At 39.5% G+C, this 24,215-nt stretch overlaps 1 protein-coding gene across 1 annotated transcript in view; it reads left to right on the top strand.

The window, feature by feature from the left end:
• LOC136884292 (bestrophin homolog 24) overlaps positions 1–24,215 on the top strand; it is a 225,392-nt gene that overhangs the window by 179,977 nt on the left and 21,200 nt on the right. The window contains exon 10 of the mRNA XM_067156361.2: positions 22,151–22,349. Within this exon, the coding sequence (XP_067012462.2) occupies positions 22,151–22,349 (199 nt within the window). The remainder of the gene's footprint in view (positions 1–22,150; positions 22,350–24,215) is intronic.

Genomic DNA, 24,215 nt, shown 5'->3' with positions numbered 1-24,215 from the left:
AAATGAGTGTTATGAACAGGAGGGGCTAGTAGAGAAGGGAAGAACCTATCATAATAACTAATGACAATGATGACGGCAGCAGTGACAGTACTGCACAGTGAATGCCGTACAAGTGCAAACATACAGTCAGTCCAAAAAAGTATAGGTCGACTTTGTTTTGAGAATGAAACCTGTCTATAGACAATGAAAAGTCGAGAAGGAAAAAAACAAATGTAGTTGATGGCGCATAGGTCAGTACATTATCATACAAAATCAAAACCAAAGATATATTCAAAGCGATAACAAGGATAACAAAACTTAAAAGCTCTGTTATTAGCTACGCTCGGAGTGGCTGTTTAAAACGCGAGAGTGAGGGTGAAACGTCGCTCGTGATTCGCGTACGTGCTAGTGTCACCCTTTCACAACTCGCTCCAACATGTTTTTATTGTGAACGGCTCTGGAGACGTGTAGCTTGTAGAATGGGTCGGAAAGGAAATTCATCCTGTGCGATTGCAAAGCTAGGGAGCAGACCTCAATGGTTCAGTCGGTGGTCGTTCACTTCTGCACAACAAAAACATTCCAAAACAAGCCGCACTGGCCCATCAAGACGAAAGATTTATTACTTGAGAAATGTTGGTGAGCTGGAGAGGAGAGGAACAAAGGTATGTGTTCACACAGTAAGGAATACCTGCAAACAAAATGGGTATAATGGCCGGGTAGCTCGTAAGAAATGTTGGGCGAGTGCAATGAATCGCAAGAAATGGCTTGCTTTCGCCAAAGAACTTATATGTAAGGACGAGGACTTCTGGAATAGTCATATTTTTGGACGAAAGCAAATACAACATATTTTGTTCGGATGGCTGGCAAACTGTTTGGCGGAAGAAAAACGTGCAGATGCAGCCGCAAAACCTTGTGCCCACAGTGAAACACGGTGGGGGGTGTATGCAGCAGGTGTAGGACAATTACATGGCATAGAAGGAACAATGAATCACAAGATGTACATAAATATTTTAAAGGAAAATTTGAACACTAGTGCCGAAAACTTGGATCTGCAAGGCATGTGCATCTTCCAACAGGACAACGATCCGAAGCATACAGCTCTATGCCATGTAAGGAAATACCCCAGAAAGTAAATATCGCCGCCCGATGCTCTTCTTTTCTCTTTTTTGTAATGGCTGATCACTGCTGCCAACGTGCCTGGTTACATATTAAAATCATCAGACATAACCATAACAAACTAACCTCAATGTAAACACCGATAATGAATGTTTCCCTACCCTAGTAAATGATAAAAGATAAGATGAAATAAATCAAGATAATTATGAATATCTCCTCAATGAGGAATTAAGGAAATAAACACACTTTCTCACTTAAATTATCTGTCTTTATTTTGATATACAGTAGGCGTACTATAACCATATTCTTGAAAAGAGGGGCGTGTTAAACGATGCAATTTATTTAATAAGTCTTTGCAGTGTGATTTTCGAAAGTTCCAGACATCCAATGACTTCCCTTTCTTTTGCGCGAATATTTCCTTCTCTCTTCAATACCGGTAACCAGTAAGGAGAGAGATTATTGGGCATATTTTCAGCCTGCAGGCTGGTTATATCTTAAAGCTTATCAGGAAACATATAGGAATATTAATGTGCCAAGCTCCGTGAACGGAATTTAGGTCAGCTTTCAAGTTCACTGCGGATTTGAAAATAATAATGTTATAAGTTATACTGCCAAAATTTCGTCCCGCAAGAGTTATTTCATGTACCGGTAGATCTAGACACGAGACTGACGTATTTGAGCACTTTAATCATTTCACACAAACAATGTTATTAAATGCATTATCCGAACATGCCACAATCCTACTTACCTGGTATTAGCCAAATAGATTTACAATCCCACAGAAAAAGAAAATATGCTTTAAATATTCTCGCAAATGTATCACTAGTGACTTTAACGGCAATGCGGTGGCAACACGCAATTCACGCTAGAACAGTGATTGAACGTTGCCAACGTGCCAGATCAACGGTTAATGTAAGACGTCGTATCGGCAAGTAGGGTCCCTAAACTGTATGGTTACCGACACTGAAAAAGACCCAACAGCAAGAAAAGTAACTATAAATCAATATCTTAATATTACAGGGGAGAAAGGGTAAGGTTGCACCCTTAGGGTACGTCATTACACGGAGAGGACTATAAATACGAAGCTGTGGGTATTATATAACACCAAAAACTTGCTTACAAATATGCTTTGCAATGCACAAACCATGGCATCCTTCTTGGCATTTGGTACATACAGTTCTTCAGCTGGTCCTATAAGTTTAAAGATTAATAATCATAATAATAATAATAATAATAATAATAATAATAATAATAATCTTATGATGTGTGGCGGCAAGTAAACTAGTGCACTCTTCTCAGTTTTATCGTTGTTTGCTTATTTACGGTATCTCTTTTCCAAGTGGATAATTACTTTGAGTGCTGAATTCCATTTCGAGTGATACAGCCATCGCCATGAGTGTTCTTCGTAAACGTATGACAAGTTGCGAATTGTAGGCAGAACTGGACGAGAACTCTGACGATAACTTGTTAGATGTTTTATCAGATTTATGGAAAGGAGATACCATAAATAAGCAAATCAATGATAAAACTGAGAAGAGTGCACTAGGTGACTTGCCACCACACGGAGTTTGAGTAACAGCAGACTGCACAGCTCGGCGATAAGGTTAGCGTGGGCTGGAGCTCTGCATTAGACGTGCTGCACTCTACTTGTTGGTGTTATTTCGTGCTTTGACTCTCATACTCGATCAAACTTTAATCTAACAGTCCCAAAAGATCTTTAAGATACTTAATACAGCGTCATATTATGAATGCATTAAAATATTTGTCCTACAGATATAATTCCGTAATTTTATTCCATTGACGAAATATCGCTTGCTGGTCTTTTTAGCCAGTGTGACCATTGACGATATATCGTCAGTTGGTCTTTCTCGCAAGGATTGTTACTGACGATATATCGTCAGCTGGTCCTATAAGGGTAAATGTAACCCTAGAAATGCGACGGGGGAAGTCACCAAACGCCTTTTCTCATATGAAGACTGGGTCAGGGAATTTTAATTGTAACGATAGGCGCCCTTGCCTACCAGCAGTCACAATCAGGTTGGGGAGTTTTCATTATAATGGTAGACACTCTCTCCACCTGCCTTTTTACATCTTAGTAGTTTTCCCAGCTGAAATGAACATCCATTACAAAGTTAAAATTAAGTGTATCCTCCTAAATCAATACATCATATAATTCCATCATTAGATGGAGTAATCAAATTCAAACGTGTTTCGACTCGTTTGAGCCATCTTCACTGAAAAAGGGGAGGTGGGGGGGGGGGCGTTGAAGTAATTTACATAATACAAGCTAAAAATGTGCCAAGATACATAATGAAGGAGCAAATGAAAAAACAAGACACAACTGAAATAAAAACAGCACAATATACAATATTTGAATCATCACCGTGGAGCAAAAAACACCTCGCTGCGATGAAATTCAGTGAAAACAGGGGTTAATACAAAACATAATTAAATCAAAAAACTGTGTTAACCTAAGAAGAAAAGAAATTATACAGATGGAAATGAACAATAAGTGCACATAGTGAGGTTGCGGACCTCTTAGTTTACAAAATTTTGGTTTTATAACAATTCAAAACAGGATGAAATCATTGTCGAAAATTCAGGCTGTAAGTCTGCCTTTGCAGAAACACCATCACATCGAATGGCTAGGAGGGGAGCGGGAGTGAAAAAGTTTGAGAAACCAAGCCTGAGATAACATGCAGGCAAAATGCATGTGACAAGTGATGGAAAAACGCTGATGTAATTTAAAACTTTAGAACAGCAGCATTCTCAATTTATTCTCAATCTAGCGGTCCCATTATTGATTATCGTTTCATTATGTTGGCTGGTTAATTTGCCTTATTTTAAAAGGTCAGAAGGGCCGCAACATAAAATTGAGAAGCTGTGTTAGGGAGATGACAGATGCATGGTTAACTGTTAGTGACCTAGTGGAAAGCGTCAATGAAGTTCCAATCTGTAGTGGAGAAAATGAGGTTGTGTGAGAAACTTGGGCTGAAAAGCAAAAAGTGTGAGATGGGTGTGAGGAAAGCTTAGAACTAACGGTATTTAGAAGGTGGTTGTCCTCTCAAACGGCCTGGCCTTCTCAAAGTAACGGTCCCGTTCATACGATAGTCTATTGTTGGCTCAGCTGTGTTTGTGAGGATGGAAGGAATGGAGGGGGAAGGGGCAGTGCAGGGCTGGTGGGGAGGGGGGAGTGGTGGTGAGTTGGAGGCGGGGTTTGTTTATATGATGGAAGTTCTGACAAATAATGGAATGAATGTTTCAAGTAGAATGTTCTCTTTTTGATTTCATTTAAATTTTGAGAGGGGTTCATGAACTGATTTAAATCGATGTGGATGCTCTTGAGAATGTTGAGCAAGGTGCCTTTTTGCTCATAAGGCAAGATCTTGAGTGTTCAATATCTATTATTAAAGTTATTATTGTTGACAGTGTGTGGATTGAAAATGAGTTTGGAGTTGGTGTGGGAGGTTCTATATGCTATTTTGATATTGTGTTCTTTTTTTAATATTAGAAATTTGGTAAATGCTACTATTATTGAAAGTGAATGTGGAAAACTTTCCTTTATGAGTGGAATCTTTTTCTAGGGTAGTCTTGGTCCTGCTCTTATATCTATTGATGATTCTACTGATGAAGGTTCTACTGAAACCGTTGTTCTGCAATATTATAAATAGTATTTTTTTTTTTTTGTTTTTTTTTTTTTTGTAATTCTTGCAAGATAAAGGAACAGTTAATGATCTGAGGATCATGCTATTGTGAGCTGCTTTCTTATGTATGTCTGGGTGCACAGAGGTCTGATGGATCGTATTGATGCTGTGGCTGGGTTTCCTGTATATATTAAAGGATAAAGTGTTGCTGCTGTTTCGCATAATAGTTAAGTCCAGATAATTAAGGGCATTATTGTTTTCTGAGTCTATGGTGAATTTTATGTGGGTCAGTGGAGTTGAGAAATTAAAGTACTGTGTTGCTGTCAGTAACGTGGGAGTCTAAAATAACAAATGTGTCAACTACGAAGTGTGTCCAGTGTTGAATGCCATGAATCTTACCAATGATGTGAGAATGTTCTAAATGATCGATGTAAATATCCGCAAGGTTTCCTGAAGCTGGTGACCTCAGACCTCTCTGTTGGTAAATGACATTATTGAAAGTGAAGAAATTGTTATTCAATGTAAACTTCAGAATCCGAATAAATTCATCTATTTCGCCTATACTTAAATTGCTGAACTTGAAAAGATTGTACGGAGCTGTTAACAGGAACATTAGCATACATGTTAGTAATATCAAATGAATGAAAAGTGTGGTGTTTGGATAAATTAAAGTGTTTAATTTTGTTGCAAAATTCTATGGAGTTCTTTACTGATGTATTGGCTTGAAAACGATAATGTGACATAAGGAATTTGTGAATGAACCGAGATACCTCATAGGTCGGACCATTTCTGAAATTGATAATGGGTCTTACGGGGATGTCGGCTTTATGGATCTTTGGTAGCGCTTTTGCTGTGGGAAGCTGTTTACCATGCATCTGTCAGCAGCCCTCCCGACTTTTTAAAATAAGTTAAGCAAACCAGCCAACATCTATGATGAACCAGTGTGTTACGTACCAGCAGTATCAGTGAACCAGAGGAATGACATGCTAAAGAAGAAAGTTATCTAACTCCCCAGCTATTTCCCACCAATATTCAGTCAGGCTGTTATACTCCGTACGCAGCAGTAATCCCATCTATCGGCGTTGAGCGGCAGCAAGAGACACAGAACATCACAACAGACTATGGTCAATGTAAAGCAGACCCTACATGGTCAGTAATACTGACAGTACGCATCAATATTGTAGAGATATTACATGACCATTATTACTGTCAATGTTTTAGTCAGTACTAGTGCTCTTTCTTACCATTGCGGTATTCTCACTTTACAAATAAAAAGTCAATAACCATCAATACTGAATGGGATTTATGACATGCAATTGCGGTATTCTATCAAAATGGTTGATAAATGACGGGCATCATATTAGCACTCTGCACGAAACGCAGTGTTAAACGTAAATGATAGGTTAAAGATTGGCTTAGGAAAACAACATTCTCATATGAAGTTGAGGGAAACACAATATACCGAAGCAAGAGGTTATCAGAACTATCTCCGAATGAGTGAGGGTACTTTTGCGAAATTACTAGAAATGGTGGAGCCTTTTCTAATAAGGCAAAATACAAACATCCAGACTTGTTTATTGGTGGCATCGAGATTAGCGGTGACATAGAGGTATCTTGCAACTGGTAGAAATGTTGAAGATTTAAAGTTTTCCGCACCGGGCGAGTTGGCCGTGCGCGTAGAGGCGCGCAGCTGTGAGCTTGCATCCGGGAGATAGTAGGTTCGAATCCCACTATCGGCAGCCCTGAAGGTGGTTTTCCGTGGTTTCCCATTTTCACACCAGGCAAATGCTGGGGCTGTACCTTAAGGCCACGGCCGCTTCCTTCCAACTCCTAGGCCTTTCCTATCCCATCGTCGCCATAAGACCTATCTGTGTCGGTGCGACGTAAAGCCCCTAGCAAAAAAAAAAGTTTTCCGCTATGTCACAGCACTAGTGGAAACGTGAAGTATTGTGTTACGCTTAATCTGGCAACGTTTCATATAGCTCGATAAACTTTTGCAATAGGCCTACTTGACGGTTCCACAAGCCTTGGTGAGAAACACATCGCTGCTCCGTTAATACTGACAGAAATAATGATGAGTGCACTCACAAGGTCACTATCCCCACCACTCTACAGTACTGACGCTCGCAGATCAGGAAACCCGTATCTGCTTCAGTACTGGTCTTCATTCCATCATTCCAGTCCATACACCATCAGTATTACTGTCAATATTTTTTGGTACCGACAGCTTTCTGCTTAATGTTATTGTTGATCAATGCTATGCGCTTTCGATATTGTAGGCCTTCACATTTAGTCTGAAATACCACTCTTATCACAGTCGGTACGGTAAAACTGAATGAAACATAAATGATAGGAAATTGTATTTTATAACTTTTGTTTAGTACTTTTCGATATGGCCAATAACATAGGTACTTACAATTTGAGGCATCTTCCCCTAAACTACAATTTCAACCAGGGTGAATAAAATTGTTTATAGGTTAGACCGTAGTTTCTTATTCCTCGCCTTTATATACTGATTTTCATTAAATTCTGTTAAGGGTACATGTCTGTGAAGGACCATAATTTTATTAACTCATTTTCTCTTGGCTCGGTGTTGATATGGATTTAGCAACATAAATACAATTCATGAATATGTTGTCGTAGCCGGAACAGTAACAATGTATAAGACATAAATGATCGGAAGTTTAATGCTATATAACTTTAGTTATGTAGTATTTATCGATAGGACCACTCATAAGATAAGATAAATATTTGAGAAATAAATTTTAGGCCTTCCCGTAAACTACCATTTCACTCAGCGTGAATAAAATGATTTATAGCCTACAGTAGATTGTGTTAGCTCATCCCCTACTTCACATACCGATTTTTATTAAATTCTTTTCATCCGTTTTCTCATGATGCGTGTACATACAGACATGACGGAAAAGTAAAAAGTGCATTTCCTTGTTGCAGTGGACATGATCGATGCAGAAATAGCATTCTTTTCAAATTCTGAGCAATGTACAGACGAAACTTTTATTATATTTATAGATGTGCAATTTTTATTTAATTGTTTTTAAATATTATAATCTATATAAATAACATCGTGACGACTGAGTTCTGGGGGTTTATAGGAAGAATGAAACTGATTTTACTCTCCCACAAAATATACAAGACCAACCTTAATGGAAATCTATTTCTAAAACTTTTTTCTCTTGTGCACCTTTTTGACAGGAGGATTAATAAGGGAGGTATCAACGGGACTTAAACTACAAAACCGGGTGCAATTTGTAATCTTCTCATTCAGGATTGAGTTATCAGGTGCATATGACGTGAAGGCAGGGGCATAACGAATGTCTGCCAAAAATAAAATCTATAGAACTTAATATAAATGCAATTACAGCAGGTAGAAGTAATGCAATATATTGTCGGGTTATAGGAGCGAAGACCGAAGAGATTAGTTACTGTAAGACTATTATTAAAGAATGTTTACTAGATTTTATTTCACTGCCTCCGTGGTTTAACAGCTAAGCTGCTAACCATGAACTACTCAGATGTTCGTACTTATCTTTGGAACTATACTCAGTAGATAGACGGAAACTTGTTAGAAAACTAGAGGAAATCGTTGGTCGTACCAGGCTCACAAGGCTAGTTACCAACATACTTTCGGAGAACTATATTCAAATAAGCGACAATCTCTGCTCATCAAGGTGGATCCGGCAGACTAATGGGGTATTACAGGGGGACCCACTAAGTCCTCTGCTGTTTAATATCTTCACACAGGATGCAATAAAAGAAATTAAGAAGCAAACACGGAAGGTTAACGCGTACGTACATATCCTTGTAAAGGACAACAATTACTAATTAATAACCAATACAAATATCTTGGGATTACAATACAGGTAACACGAACATCATTCACAGTACACCTAAAGGAGAGAGTCATCGCAGCTATACGAAGCATTAGTGATATTAAACACCTTCCACAGCTATCTTTGGAGACAACCATGGCTCTGTTTAATACGAAAGTTGTTCCAACAGCCATATATGGTCCAGAGCTAATATGGGAAAATCTCTCAATAAGACAACTGCAAGAGCTGGAAAATTTGAAGGCTAGATTCTTGAAGAGAGTTATGTGTTTCTAAATATACATCATCAAGACTAGCATACATTCTTGCAAAGGAGACGTACTTCATTGAAGACATAAGATTTAGATTGTTACTTTCAGCGACAAGGAGTTACAGGGAGTTGCTGCTTACTTTCAGCGACAAGGAGTTACAGGGAGTTGCTGCAAAAACTGCAAGCAAAGACGGCTACGATATGGGATGAGTTTTACTCAACTGATACGATGTTAAACAGGGATTGGACGCGTGGTGGATATGGTCTCAGGCATACCGTGACCAGGTTTGCCGTACACGGATTTCTCCATAAGGTGTGCAAAACCATGGGATTTCACAAGCCAGGACCGGGCTGCGTATGTGTCTTCTGTGACCAACGATGCGACATATCGTCGCTGCCGGGACAAAACCTCCTATGTGAAATATTTTAGCTTAGAACTTTGGCCGGTAAGGTTCTGTCATCTAAGGTCCAATATTGTGTGACAGTTGTCAAGGCATTCTCGCTCTTCGTAACGTATGTGCTGCGGGTCAGTATATCACCAAAAATATTATCACATAGGAGGTTTCGTCCCGGCAACGACGATATACCATGCCATCGAATGTGTCTGTAGAAAAGGAAGCTTGACACAATTGTGTCAATAAGTGATCATGTTTTGCACGCATTGATTGCATATTATTACTATTATTGATGTATATCTAAGTAGGTTCGAATCCCACTATCGGCAGCCCTGAAAATGGTTTTCCGTGGTTTCCCATTTCCACACCAGGCAAATGCTGGGGCTGTACCTTAATTAAGGCCACGGCCGCTTCCTTCCAACCCCTAGGCCTTTCCTATCCCATCGTCGCCATACGACCTATCTGTGTCGGCGCGACGTAAAGCCCCTAGCAAAAAAAAAAGTATAAGTGTATATATCATGACCATTTGGTTGCAATATTATTATTATTATTATTATTATTATTATTATTATTATTATTATTATATTATTATACTCTGTAACCGATACCGGTACCAAAGTTTCGGCTGCAATACAGAAAAAATTACGAACAGAATGAAATCAAATACGGTACTGTTGAAGTAAAATTTGAAAAATACCAAACCGTACAACTGATAAACCAATTATTAGCTTCGCGCAGTTCGAAAGAGAGTTGATTGTTACTACACAAACTTATGATTGGCGTTAAATAATGTTGTCGAATAAACACGTGACAAAAAATAGATGTTATGCACAATTGTGTAAAATACGATCTACACATCAAGAAAGTATTATTTCCTAACTAAAATATGATTGTCATTTTTTATTGCTTTGTTTTTACCGTAAATAATGTGTGGTGCAGATCTCTTGTGAGGAACGTGTCGCGATGTTGCCAGAGCTGTGGTGTGTTTCATAATACGTAAACACGAACTATTTCGTGAAGTGACAGGCTATGTGCTCTCCTCTGCCTTAACGTATCGCTGTGGTTAGCGTTTATATATACAGTATATTCGTTAAATTAAGTTCATCAGAAGACTGCATATAATAAACGTTTATGAATATGTTTATTTCCGTCATTTTATGCCGTGTACGTACTTATCGTGAGATGAGATGCTTACTAAAAACTGGATTTTTCGTCATATTACCGTAGAACACATGCCATTCCATTTAACTCTTATCGTAACAAGGGAGGTTTCATTCACCCCAGTGGGCAGACAATATGTAACCGAGAAACAGGGAAAATTTCGTGCCACTTCGGACCAGGATCTGTAATCGTCCTCATTTTGTTCAGCTTTATCGTACTTCAGGTTACTACCACCTAACATCCCGTATTATAAGCGTTTGAATACACGTATCTAATTTATGAAGGAAACACGTAATCCACTACAAAATCCCGTATGCAATAAATTACATTCCTTTGAGAAAAGAGCAGTACTGTATCACTTTTTCGGAACAATAGTCTCTAGTTATACCAGTTATCCCTACTAGACAAGCAACACCTCGCGAAATGTAACATAGATGATTCTTCGCGGATACCAAAATAAAGTATTCTTAACATTTTAACAATACTGTTTTATTGATTTCGCGGACCTGAGCCACTGTAAAATTGGGATGTTTGTTTCCATTTCATTTACGTGGTGTGGAATTTGTAGGAAATATTGTCAACAACTCGTTCGAACTTACTCCGTAGGAAAATTTAAAATCTGAGAATTACACGTTATAGACGTACGGTACAAAAAGGTGATTTGTTCAGTAAGCAAGCACTACTGCACAACACTTGTCCACGCGAACTTTTCCATAACTTGTATTTGTCTACGATGTACCGTGAAACGCGCAATCCTTACCTGCGTGGTGTCACTGCTGGGCAATGCTGACCGCTGCACCTCAACACGCGCACTGTTCTCTACTGTACACGGTGAGATAACGCTCTGGTGATTGTTGCTTCTGTCGGGAACATTGCTACTCTAAGAAGGCAACTGTTTGGGTTGCACCAAACCGATTGTTGAAATTAGAGGTTTTCAGCATTCTAATAATTTATAAAAGATCTTTTATACATTGCCAACGTATTTTGAAATAATTTAACAACAGACTAGGCAAACAACTGTGAACTATGTGACAAACTTTTTGGCTGCTACCATATTCAGTTTACACAACGATTATTGTAATAATAATAATAATAATAATAATAATAATAATAATTCCCTTTCAAAAAGTAGAAGTAATGTCAAATATCAAAGATGATCCGGCACAACTAAACACCAAATATGAAGCGATAAACCGTGTTAGTAAATTTAAATACCTTGCGGAATGGATTCAGCAAAATGGACTTTACAAAGAGGCCATAACAGCAAGAATCAAGAAAATGGAAGTCGCTTTCCAAACCACCCCCAACATATACAACAAAAAGTGCTTTTCCCTGAACACAAAAATTCGTCACTACAACACTGTCATCAAACCAGTATCGCTGTATGCATCTGAATGCCTTATCCTATCCGAGAAATGTTTGCTTGCGGATTTAGAGAGGAAAGAAAGATCCTACACACCATACTTGGCCCAAACTACAAAAATGGCATCTACATTCGGAAATCCAGGCAAGAAGTATACTGTAAGATAGAGAAGATCACGGACATAATGCGTAAAGGCAGAGTTCGCTTCTACGGTCATATACGACGGATGATCGACTCTCGGTGGTCGAAACGTATCTTCAGTATATTTGACTCAGAACCAAAAACGGCAATGCCATGGTACGTTAATGTCAAGAAAGATCTTAAAGAACTGGGCCTACAAGCAGAAGATGCAGAAGACCGAAATCTTTTCAGAGCAGCCATCAATATTTTTGGGACTTTCCGGGACGAAAAACGGGCGACTGGTGGTAAATGGATAGAAGAACGTTGTGCTAAACACAGTGAGCTAATGAAGACGATGTGGATCAAGCGAAAAATGAACAAATGCCAGATTGTAAAGTGAGACTTATCGTGGTCCCTATTTGGCCGATTAGCGAAGTTGAATGAAATAATAATAATAATAATAATAATAATAATAATAATAATAGAATTTTATTTTGCTTTGGAGCGCGTTTTTACAAAACTCGCAAAATGTAAGATAGATCTTTGTTCGCAGTTACGTTAAAACTCGCAATATTTTCATAAATTCAAATGCTGTATGTGTTAGTAAATTTGTATTCTGTTAGTGCTGGTATACTCTCTGTCTGGTCATCAGCCCAGAGGCTGGTTGGATTATCAAATAGCACCACCAAAGGTTATGTGTTTATAGGGAAACCTCAAAAACAAAGGATGGTGCCAAAATGAGACAGGTTGAGGAATGATGTAGTTTGCCATTGTTTTCCTCGCTGGGCCAGAAAATGCTATTGCAGCACGACTGCCCCAATGAGCAACACTTCATAATGCTCTGAATGTCATTACTTAGCAGCTGCCGTGTCGTAACAGCCATATGAGCTTGTGCCAAGAGATGTGAGCAAAAGTACTGCATGACACCAGGTGGGCTGGTATCGGTTGTACCGCTTCTTCGTAGCAATTTGCAAGTGAGGATTAAAGTAGTTGAATTACAGTGGGCTGCAAGTATATGTTCGTTAACGGCTCATTTGTAGACCTTCTCATCGGGTGCCCCCTATCGTTGGCTTATCACATACAGTGACCGTTAACTCTGGCGGTGGTGGTTTTACCCAAATCCACGTACTCACGGAACACTGTTGATGTCTGGCACCAGCAATCTGACGACCATTATCAATTGCACTGAGGTCTCTCACGAGGTCTGACATCATCGTTGTTACATGCAACACCCTCCTATTACATTTGCCAGACCAAGCACAGCAGCTGCCTGTAATACATTTGCTTATAAATATTATTTCTGGTCACTTGTGTAACTTAAAATGTGAGAGAATAAGAGGGATATTTATTGAACACCTAACATAGGACATAAGTTAAAAAGTCAAGTGTTGGCAAATACACTGAGCGGCATGAAAACGCAACACTTCATTTTGTTTTAAAACCGAAATTAATTTTAAATTTAGCACTTTTATGACACTAATCCACTATGTTACAATAGAATATTGTGGTACTGTCCAATCTAAGTGTCTAACAATGAAAGGAAAAGACAAAAACAAATTGAACAAATTAAGCCAGAGATGCACATTTCAAGGAAATATTGAGTAAGCTCATAAAAGTACTGCACTTTCGTTTTGATGCTATAAATTTTACACTTTCACTTCAGACCTCGGAGACAATCTCAGGGACCTCCGTTTGCATCTTCAAAAGTGTGTATTGCACCCCATGCAACAGTGATGGCATTCAACCTTTCGGGCATGCAGTAATGTCCTGTTGAGGAGTCATCTCCCATTCTTCCAGGAGGGCGTTCCATAGGTCGTGAAGGGTTCCTGTAGAGTGCTGACGGGCTCTTCTCCCCGGCTGGTTGCAGACGTGCACAATAGGATTCAAATCAGGGCTTCGAGCAGGCCAAGCATACCACGAATCCCCGTTTCATCCAAGAACTCTTGCACAATTCTCGCAACATGTGGGCGTGCATTAATGTAAAATCCTTGCCAATAAATGGAGCAAAAGGCACAACATGCTCCAGAAGTATTTCCTCCACATATCGATGTGCGGTAAGGCTCCCATTCTCCACGAAGACCAAATCTGTCCTTGCAGCTGTATTGATTCCTGCTGGCGCGATCACACAACAACCCTGAAAAGGCATCCTGAATGAGATTGTGCAAGGGGAATACCTTTCCCCTGGCCTTCTCCAGACTCTCTCTCGTCAATCAGATGATCAGAGGCCAAATTGCGATTCATCGGTGAACACTTGATCCCATTGTTATACTGTTCAGCCAAGATGTTCCGTTGCAAAACATAGTTGAGCTGTGCGATGCTCTCTGGTGAGTTCCGGCCCTGTTAACGTAAGAAATTTCATTTTCCCGTATTGAACCAAGAATTATAATAAATAAACTTGATATTTCCACCTATTCAATACAATTTTAATGCTGTTATACAATTACAACATATTAAATTTCACAGGACTAGTTTCGACGCGGATTTGCGTCATCTTCAGCTTTTTCAGAAAATAGGCAACCTTAAAATTCATGACATGTCTTAAAATGTTTGGCATGAAATCCAGTTAAATCTATAATTAAAACCTTAACTCATTAAAAACTATTATGACAAGTAAAAGACTTGCTAGTCAGTCGTATGATAAAAATTCATTGGTTAAATGATATTCTTATGATCAAGCAGTTGTGGAGTCCTTAAATTTGTTGGGCGATAGATAAAATATTGTGTTCCATTTCACTACAACTTGTATACTGCTGAAACATCTCGAAAAACGTGAAGGTTGGTCATATGGAATTTTCTGCATAAAATCTTCTATGTCTTAGGCCTATGAGGTGGAAACATTAAAGTAGTTTCTTGTGATGTTTGTGAAACCAGTGTTTCCTGGTTCAATGCGGAACCTCAAAATGCCTCAACTCCATACACGTAAATATTCGCAGTTCACCATGGAAATAGAAGTAGACGGAAAACTACCGTTCCTGGATGTGCTAGTAATACGTAACCCCAATGGGACGCTGAGTCGCGCAGTATACAGGAAACCCACTCACACAGACAGGTACCTACACGCCTCGTCTCATCATCACCCATCACAAAAGCAGGCTGTCCTAACATCACTAGTAAACAGGGCCATAGCGATATCTGACGCAGAGCACCTCGAGGAAGAAAAAGAACACCTCACGGAAACCCTTAGGAAAAATGGCTACTCGCTCAATAACATCCGACGAGTCCTTAAAAAATCAGAAGAGAAGAAAGAAAAGACCGCCGCAGGAGAAAACAACGGGAAAGAAGAACTGACCCGCCAGAAAACAGCGATACTGCCATACATTAAAAAGACTACAGACAGGATCGGCAAGATACTGGACAAATACAACATAAAAACTATCTATAAACCTCACCGTAAGCTAGCCCGTTATCTACCACCAGTAAAAGACACAATAGAATTACAGGCCCCTGGAGTGTATCACATTGAATGTAGCTGCGGAGCTTGTTATGTAGGTGAGACAAAACGTCTGATCTCCACCCGACTAAAAGAACATATCCGTCACACCAAGAACCAAAACACAGATATTTCAGCAGTAGCCAAGCATTCCTACGAAACTAGGCACGGAATATCATTTGACAAGACCAAGATCCTAGCAGCTATCCCTTGGAATCTGGAAAGAAAAATCCGCGAGGCTATCGAAATCAAGAAACATCCGAATAACATAAATTTAGAAGAAGGATACAAAATCAGTAATTCCTGGATGCCCATCATTCATAGTTTAAGACATACAGACCACAACATAAACACACGGGCCGCAACCCCATTACATAACAGCGCGGGCAAGCCCCCACTACCTGGCTGTGACATAAACTTTCCAGAAGCCTCGCGAGACAGCCAGGGCTTACGTCAGCCTGATAGGCTAGGATATAAAAGGCCAAGATCAAGGCCACTCTAGTAGTGTAATTCTGCCTGGGAGACTGATTACCTCGGATCGAGTAGGGGTATTTCAGCCGCCTTGACAATGAATACTGCAATGTATTCGAAACGTCGGCAAACTGTACGTGATATGCATACAAGTACAACACGGTTCAACCCGGAAAATAAATTAAACAAAGTCATGATTGTTGATCGTAAGAACAACAACAGTCCACATATCAAACAGATTGGAGGGTGTGAAGTTGTACATCAGTATGTATATCTAGGCTCCTTACTAACCAATTCTGTTGGTTCCAAAGATGAAATAAAGCGAAGAATTGAAATAGCAAAGGTAGCAATGATCCGTCTGCGAAAGATCTGGAAAGATAACATCATCACCATTAAGACAAAAAAGAAGCTCATTGAATCTCTAGTCTTCTCAGTCTTCTTGTATGGCGCAGACACGTGGACCATCCTCAAACGTGATTGTGAACGGATAGAAAGCTTTGAAATGTGGTGCTGGAGGAAAATGTTAAGGATTCCCTGGACAGCTCATCGCACGAACACATCAATCCTGAACCAACTTCAGATAAAAGTTCGTCTATCGTGTAAGGTCTCTCAGCGGATTGTACGCTACTTTGGACATACAATGCGCCGAGATGGTAGTCTTCAAAAGCTGATTGTTGAGGGCAAAGTCCAGGGAACCAGACAACGAGGACGAATACCAACGTGATGGATTGATATGGTGAACGGCCCCCTACAGTGTTCTCTCAGAGTAACCACATTGAAAGCTTTAGGTAGGGAAGAATGGCGGAGTATGGTTCATCGGCTAGAGGGCTGAATATTATGATAGTCACGACACCTCAGTCATGAGGCATAACTTCCTTATTCCACATAGCTGATTATCTTATCAAATAATTCTGAATCAGCATCTGCACTGCCCTTTCCTGGTCTGTACACTCCAAAGACATCAAGTTGCCTATTATCGTTAGAGATGAGCCTTACACCTAAAATTTCATGTTTGTCATCTTTAACTTTTTCGTAGCTTAGAAATTCTTCTTTCACGAGAATGAATACTCCCCCTCCTACCATTCCTATCCTATCTCTACGATACACCCTCCAGTTCCGTGAGAAAATTTCTGCATCCATTATATCATTTCTCAGCCATGATTCAACTCCTATTACATCTGGTAAATATATATCTATTAAATTACTTAATTCTATTCCTTTCTTTACAACACTTCTACAGTTGAGCACTAACATTTTTATGTCATCCCTACTTGATTTCTAGTTCCCTGTTCCATTGTCAGCATTGTCTAGATGTGTGTTAAATGAAATTAAACATCATTTTAAGAGTATTTTCCATAAACACAACTTGAATTTTTATTTTCAATTTCATCAGCAAAAGGCAATCTCATTTTTATAATTATGTTAAAAAGCGTGTCTATGTTTAAATAGTGTTATCTTATATTGTTGTAACAATAAATAGCGTCTTGAGTAAGTGTTTGGTGTTTTATTGATTTCCAGTCAAAACAATTGTACAAGGCTCCTGACGTTACTCGGCATGCGATCCCTCGCGGGTTAAGACAGTCACAGAGAGATTCTACAAACACATGTGATTGAAAGGGGAGCAATTAAAGGTACAATAAGCGTTACAAGAGCGGGAAAACATTATTGGCTCACATCCAGCGATGCGTTTTTCAGGTTGCGCGGGAAAAGACAATTGAGGCTAGCTCGCAAAGCAACGCTAATAACATACCCCATCTTAAAAAATTGGTTGAAGTGCTTCACTTTGATTAAATAGAAAATTACATAATAATTGTACATCATTTATTTGGTGTTAGGTTTTTTGTGCCGCTTAGTGTAGAAAAGAAATTTTTAATTCTTCTCTGATAAAAACTTGTTTAGCCCATGAACTTTTCTCATCAGATATTGGACAGTTCTTAACAATGTAAGTTTGTACCCCAACAATGCAGTTTAAGAACAGAAGCATATGAACATTTTTGAGGAATACGAGTACATGACTTGCTTTTTCATAAATAAACCTGTTAAGTTGAACATCATTAAAATCCACACTGTTTGTCAATTACCTTTAACAGCAATTTTCTCCACATTGCAACAAATTCAGTAGTACCTCAAACTGAAAAACAAAAAGGTAAAAATGAACGTAGAATGAATCCTCCAAGCAGATAGTACACAGATATATTTATTTATGTAAGGGTGTAAGTCTGCTGATTTAAGTTGTAACATAAATAAATGATAAAACAGGCGGGACAGTTTGAGGGTCAGACCTGTGTCCTTTCAGGACTTATACAGATCCGTCTACAGAATTGTTTACCGCCATAAACTGATTGACACCCTTTCATAAATAACTGATTCATATGTTTTATGTTTCAGTTAAGAAAGAGGTTCAGATGTTGAAGGGGAACCTCACGCACTGTTGTTAACAATATACATGCCTGCCAGGTGTCAGACACAGTTGTTGGCTGGTTAAAGTTCTGTAGGTAGAAACATGTTCAGTCAAAATGTTGACTGGCAGGGTGGGAGAGGTGTTGCCTTATAATTCCTAATTGCTAGATTGTGTGCCTAAAGCCTGGATTCAATTCCAAACTTCTTTTCAGTGTTCATATGGAGCGAGGGCATACGACTCTGTTGATGGCGATTAGTCTGTCTGATGGGAATGGTAAGCCTTCACCACACCCCTTCGTGCTATTCAACAGCAGTAGGCTACGTACCGGCACCGGTTTGCACTCCTTTCCCTAGCTCATTATTATAATCATAGACGTCTTATACCTGGAGGTGCTGATCCCCTGTGGATGAGCAGAACATGGCCTTGGACACTCCTAGCACTAAGAGCTATACGCTAAATAAAAATAGCTAGGCAACCTTCCAGAATCTCACGATGACCCTTATCTATTTTAAAATGACAGTTGCAAAGTAAGTTCTTAATTAGAATAATTTGAAATGGCACCCGTGCTTTTCAGGGTCTTCATCATGATCGCCAAATCTGGAGCATTGCGCATTCATAAGTGTTTGCCAGCTGTGGCGTGACCTTTATGTCCAGCCGGATTTTCGGTCCCTTGTTCCATAGAGCTCATCGTGCAAGTGGTCTTCAGTCTGCCTCTGTGTCTAGTACCTCGGAGATTCCATTACGGCGTTTGTTTGGCACCGTAGTGTGTGCCTGATTTACCTCCATGTAGGCAGGAGTTTGTTTCGTCCTGTTCCACATATCTGTGTCAAATAACCTCCACCCCCCGCCCACCCCTCCATATCCTGCGGATGTCGCTGTAGACATCTGTTCACAAGTCTTAACAGTTTGATTAGTCCCCACTTTCCACAACCCTACAGTAGGACAGTTCCCTAGATTTCCTTATTAGCTGCAGTGTTTATTCTGTTCCTAACATAGTCTGTAGTAGGTGTAAGGATGCTCCCTAAGTAGCAGACCTACTCAACTTCAGTGTCGACAAAGTTAAAATAACCTAAATTGGTATAGTTTGTCGAACACACAATGCAGTTCATTAACCTTCGGCTGGTGTTTTGAGTACAATTTGGGAACTTCATCGTGTAGATCCGTACTGATACAGTTAAAACTAAGAAACCATGTTAGGTTTTGGTCCACCCAATCAATACAAATCACTTTACAAGTGAACTATTTAATTAAAAACATATTAAAAATATTTAGCGACATGTTTCGTCTCTATTAGAGACTTCATCAGCCATAAAATCATACGGTAGATTACCAAACTCAAATCAGAAACTGAAAAAAAAGGTTAAAAAAATGGAAGAACCCAATGTCTTTTTAAGGACTATTGGGAAATGCAAAAGATATAAATATATATACATTATTTACACACATTGACAACACTTCTTGCAAAAACTTGTCTTCAATGTTAAAAAATGAAATTAACTTGAAATTGACAAGCCTGCCATAATGTCTCGTGCGGAATCAATGTCCATTGTTGCTGTCCGTATTTGAAACGGAAGTTACGTTTTGAACTATTGAGAAAACATAGAACAAATATACATATATGTAAAGAGGTAGTTTAAAACTTCTTGCAATCAATCTTTCAGCCAAGTTAAATGTGAATCTTACCTGAAAAACGTTTCAAGCATTGTTGGAATCTGGTAATTTCAGTGTGTTGACTGGAGAGATTGAAATTCTGGCCTCGGAAACGGATTGGTTAATAAATCCACATCAGAAAGATTAAAAGCATTAACTTGTAGAATATTCTTCCAAATTTAGCTAATTTGGTAGAAGTAATCTGAAGCCTTATGAGACAGCCTGTCGTATGGCAAAAGACCAGCGCTGCATAACCACCATATTCGTGGCTTAAATCCTAAGAATAATCCTTTTTGAAAAAGACAAGCTCGTAAATGACGCTCCCTATAGCTGGTTTAGAATGAGCCTCGCTCTGACTTGTTTCTCGCCACGCTACACAACATGATGTGCTCTGTGCATGTTTTTCTCAATGTTATTTTCTTATAGTGGAGAAAGTTACTTGAAATATGTTCATTTCATTTATCTAAGAAGTTAGGCAAAAGTTTCTCAAGTTATTTTCCTCTCGGTCCTCAACATAATATTGTAGTCAAATTGGCACCACAACGCTGGTTCAGTTACGATAGTAAATGTCAATTGAGGGTTAATAATAGAACGACACACAGAGCTCGATAGCTGCAGTTGCTTAAGTGCGGCCAGTATCCAGTATTTGGGAGATAGTGGGTTCCAACCCTACTGTCGGCGGCCCTGAAAAGTTTTCAGTGCTTTCCCATTTTCACACCAGGCAAATGCTGGGGCTGTACCTTCCGCTTCCTTCCCACTCCTAGCCATTTCCTGTCCCATCGTCGCCATAAGACCTATCTGTGTCGGTGCGACGTAAAGCAAATTGAAAACAGAAGTAGAATGACATAAGAACTTCCTCTTTTGCAAGTGTATATACTGTATGTGAAAGGAAAGGAACAGCGAGATACCTTCCTCATTATGCGTTGTATGCCTCGCTTTAGTGCCACCATTGGTTTATTTTATTTTTTTCTACACATTTGAATAGACATACTGTATTTGTAGTATTTATGCTGTGTAAACTTGTTAATGATGTAGGATTTTAACATTCAGATGACTCTTTTCATGTATTCAAAATATCTCCCATTCTTAATCTGTGAAAGTTTCGCACATGAACAATTTTGTACATAATACACATGCAAATAAGAGATTTGAGAGAATCTGAGGATTATTATTTATTTTATATTTGAATTGGAAGTGTGTATGTATGTAGTAAAAAAAACTAAGGTAAAATATCCTTCACCCAAAAGCAGGCCACTCCGATAGCTCTAACACGGCCCTCCGTCAGTTGTATCATTCAAGAGAATGGACACAGTTCCCATTGGCACTGGTATTGCATTGTTTTAGTCTGCCCACACTCGCAGGTACCCCCCCTCCAATACTGTGCACCTTGTAGTACCACTGAAGTCTGTTGAGGGACCTCCAGATTTTCCAGTCTGTATCTTGGACTGCAGGAAGACATTCCTCTGACACTGGTGGTATATTGGATTGCCTGAGTACCTCTCATCTCGTAGCGAGCACTGTTATTGCCTGTAGGCTGATGAGCGTGCCATAACCTCGCGGTGCATTGCCAGCCAGAGAGTATAGAGTTTGTGTTTGTTTCAGACATCCACAACTCATTCAAGGCAATGTCAACGTGTTTGGCACAAATGGACCAATACCATACATGGCAGCGCAATGTCCTGTCAATTTATGAACGATGTCATTTCTAATAGAAAGCTTTTATTGCTATTCAAACAGTGCATCTTCTACGAGGACAGGTTGCGATCTAAAGTTATCTGTAGATATTTTGGGGTAAAACTATCTTGCAGCTGACCTCCTTTCCATCTAATGTTGAGCTTTCTTGCTGCTTCTGTTTCTGAACAGCAAGACATGTCATTCTACTATTTTTCTAGGTTTGTACTAGTGATTTATAAATTGTCTTCTCTTTGACAGACTGAAAAACTTGAAAGTTATTTTTTACTAGTGGTTATACATCTCACTAACACATGGAAAGGTTTTAGTGATGCAAGGATGGGAGAGGGCTGGCATTGGTAAGGAATCTGCCATGGCCGTACTTAAGGTACAGACCCGCCATTAGCTTCGTGTGAAAACGGAAACCCCGGAAAATCGTCTTAAAGGCTGGCAACGGTGGGATTCGAACCCACCATCCTCCGAATGTAAACTCGGAGCTACGTGATTCTAACCACACGACCAACTCGCTCGGTGAAAATTATTTTCATTTTGATCAGACATACTGTAATCATCTCGTGTCTCTGTATAGACTTTTTTTCTCTATTGTCCAATGAATTGACGTCTATTTTCACGATATGTATCTGTTGGCAGATGGACATGGACGAGATAAAGGCAGATGGTTCTCGACGGGAGACGCACCCCATGCGTATCCTGAAGAGCAAGAAGGGAAGTTCCTCTAACTCCATCAACACATGCAGCCTGTCTGGCGTGCGTACAGGGCGTAAGAACTCTGTACTGAACATGCTGACCAATCTGTTTCGTCGGGAGAACAGCAGTCCTCGGGATCTGGGTAAGAAAATAATTTCTTATTAAAAATGGTTCATATTAAATATAAGTAAACATTCCTTTGGCTTGTCGATACTATTTTTTTTCTTTTGCATGTTCATTAAGCATACATGTCGCCCTGTGTTAAGGGCTTGTTCAGAGTGTTGGATTCTTTGGATCAACATCATGAATGTTATTCATTGTTAACACAACATGCACGAATATAGTTAATTTATCTGTACAAGACTGTTAAATGATTGCTACATTGTGCAGGCATTTTGATGCCATCTGGTGCCCACTAGTTGATTTGAACATACTGTTTTACTGTAGCTGACTGGGTAAACAGAGAGTCTCTAGGGCATCCCAAGCCGAGTTTTTTAATGAATTTTGTTGTGTAGAGGTCAGTCGGTTGAGTGAAGGTGGTGTAGCTTGGAACAAGGAATGGGAGGCAAAAGACAGTTTGAGAGGAAGGAAATAAGGGATGAAACGTGAGTGTCTGACAACATGGAGGGTATGTGTCCTGTTAACATTGTTTCCTTATTAAAGTTTGCATATAAAACCATGTGTGCCTAAAATGTAAACACAACATACACGAAGGTAGGCATGATTTAGGCTTTTCCCACGTCAAGAAAACTATCTGAAACGTTCTCTGCCTATATCGTGTCTGAAAGTACGGGCTGTGAAAGCATTAAAATGTGTGCAACATATCTTCCTCTCTGTAGAGTTGAATTCAATGATCTGCATCGAGAACTTGACAAAGTTGGTACAGATTGTGGATTGTACTGATATCTCTACCTCCCATACGTGAAACCTCAAAGTGCAAGCCGCCATGATACGAGCTGAAATGTTGCCTTAAATTGTTTGAGCTGTCTGTGTATGTACAGGCCTCAGGGGCTCTGAACTTTGGAGCGTGGGTTGGCGACCACGAGGCCCTAAGCTGGGTCCTGGCATTGCTTCCACTTACTTGTGCCAGGCTCCTCACTTTCATCTATCCTATCCGACCTCCCTTGGTCAACTCTTGTTCTTTTCCGACCCCGACGCTATTAGGTTTGCGAGGGCTAGGGAGTCTTTCACTTTCACGCCCTTCGTGGCCCTTGTCTTTCTTTGACCGATATCTTCATTTTTCGAAGTGTCGGATCCCTTCCGTTTTTCCCTCTGATTAGTGTTATATAGAGGATGGTTGCCTAGTTGTACTTCCTCTTAAAACAATAATCACCACCACCACCTGTGTATGTACAGCAGATATGTGGACAAATGCGTACAAGGAAATGCATTACCTCAGTATTACTGTTCACTTTGATGAAGACTGGAAACTTAAAAATTATGCCCTCATTACTACTAAATTTGACAAGGCAAAACAGGTACATACGGAAACGGATAGAAGAGAAGCTAGTGGAGCTGGGAATATATCGTGAACATATGAAGAAAATCTTCGTGACCAATAAAGAAGCAAACATCGTTAAAGCTCCTGAGCTTTACTACAATTATCTGTACAATGTTCACTATGACAACAGTCCTTACACAGGTTTTCCAAGACAAATTCATGACGGAAGAATTTCCAGCAAACCAGACAACCATCGACGCCGCCAAACAATCTGTTCTTTTTTCGGAATTGCATGTTGTTTTCCTGTCGTCTTAACATAAACAAGATGAAGCTATTTTTTATTTTTGGATATATAATCTGAGATAAATACAAAGGATTCAGATGTATGTGTGTTCAGTCTTCAGCCCTAAGGCTGGTTGGATCCTCAACAGTTCTGCCATCAGCTGTCATAGATGGTCTAGGCATCACTGAAAAGGCGTACTAGGGAAATGAGGAGTGAGGTAGTTTCCCGTTGCTTTTCTCACGGAGCCAGAAGTTGCTATTACATATCAGTCTGGCAAGCCCACT

This window comes from Anabrus simplex, chromosome 12, assembly GCF_040414725.1.
Source record: "Anabrus simplex isolate iqAnaSimp1 chromosome 12, ASM4041472v1, whole genome shotgun sequence".
In the NCBI taxonomy this organism is placed as follows: Eukaryota; Metazoa; Arthropoda; class Insecta; order Orthoptera; family Tettigoniidae; genus Anabrus; species Anabrus simplex.
This window is presented reverse-complemented; position numbering and strand designations above follow the sequence as displayed.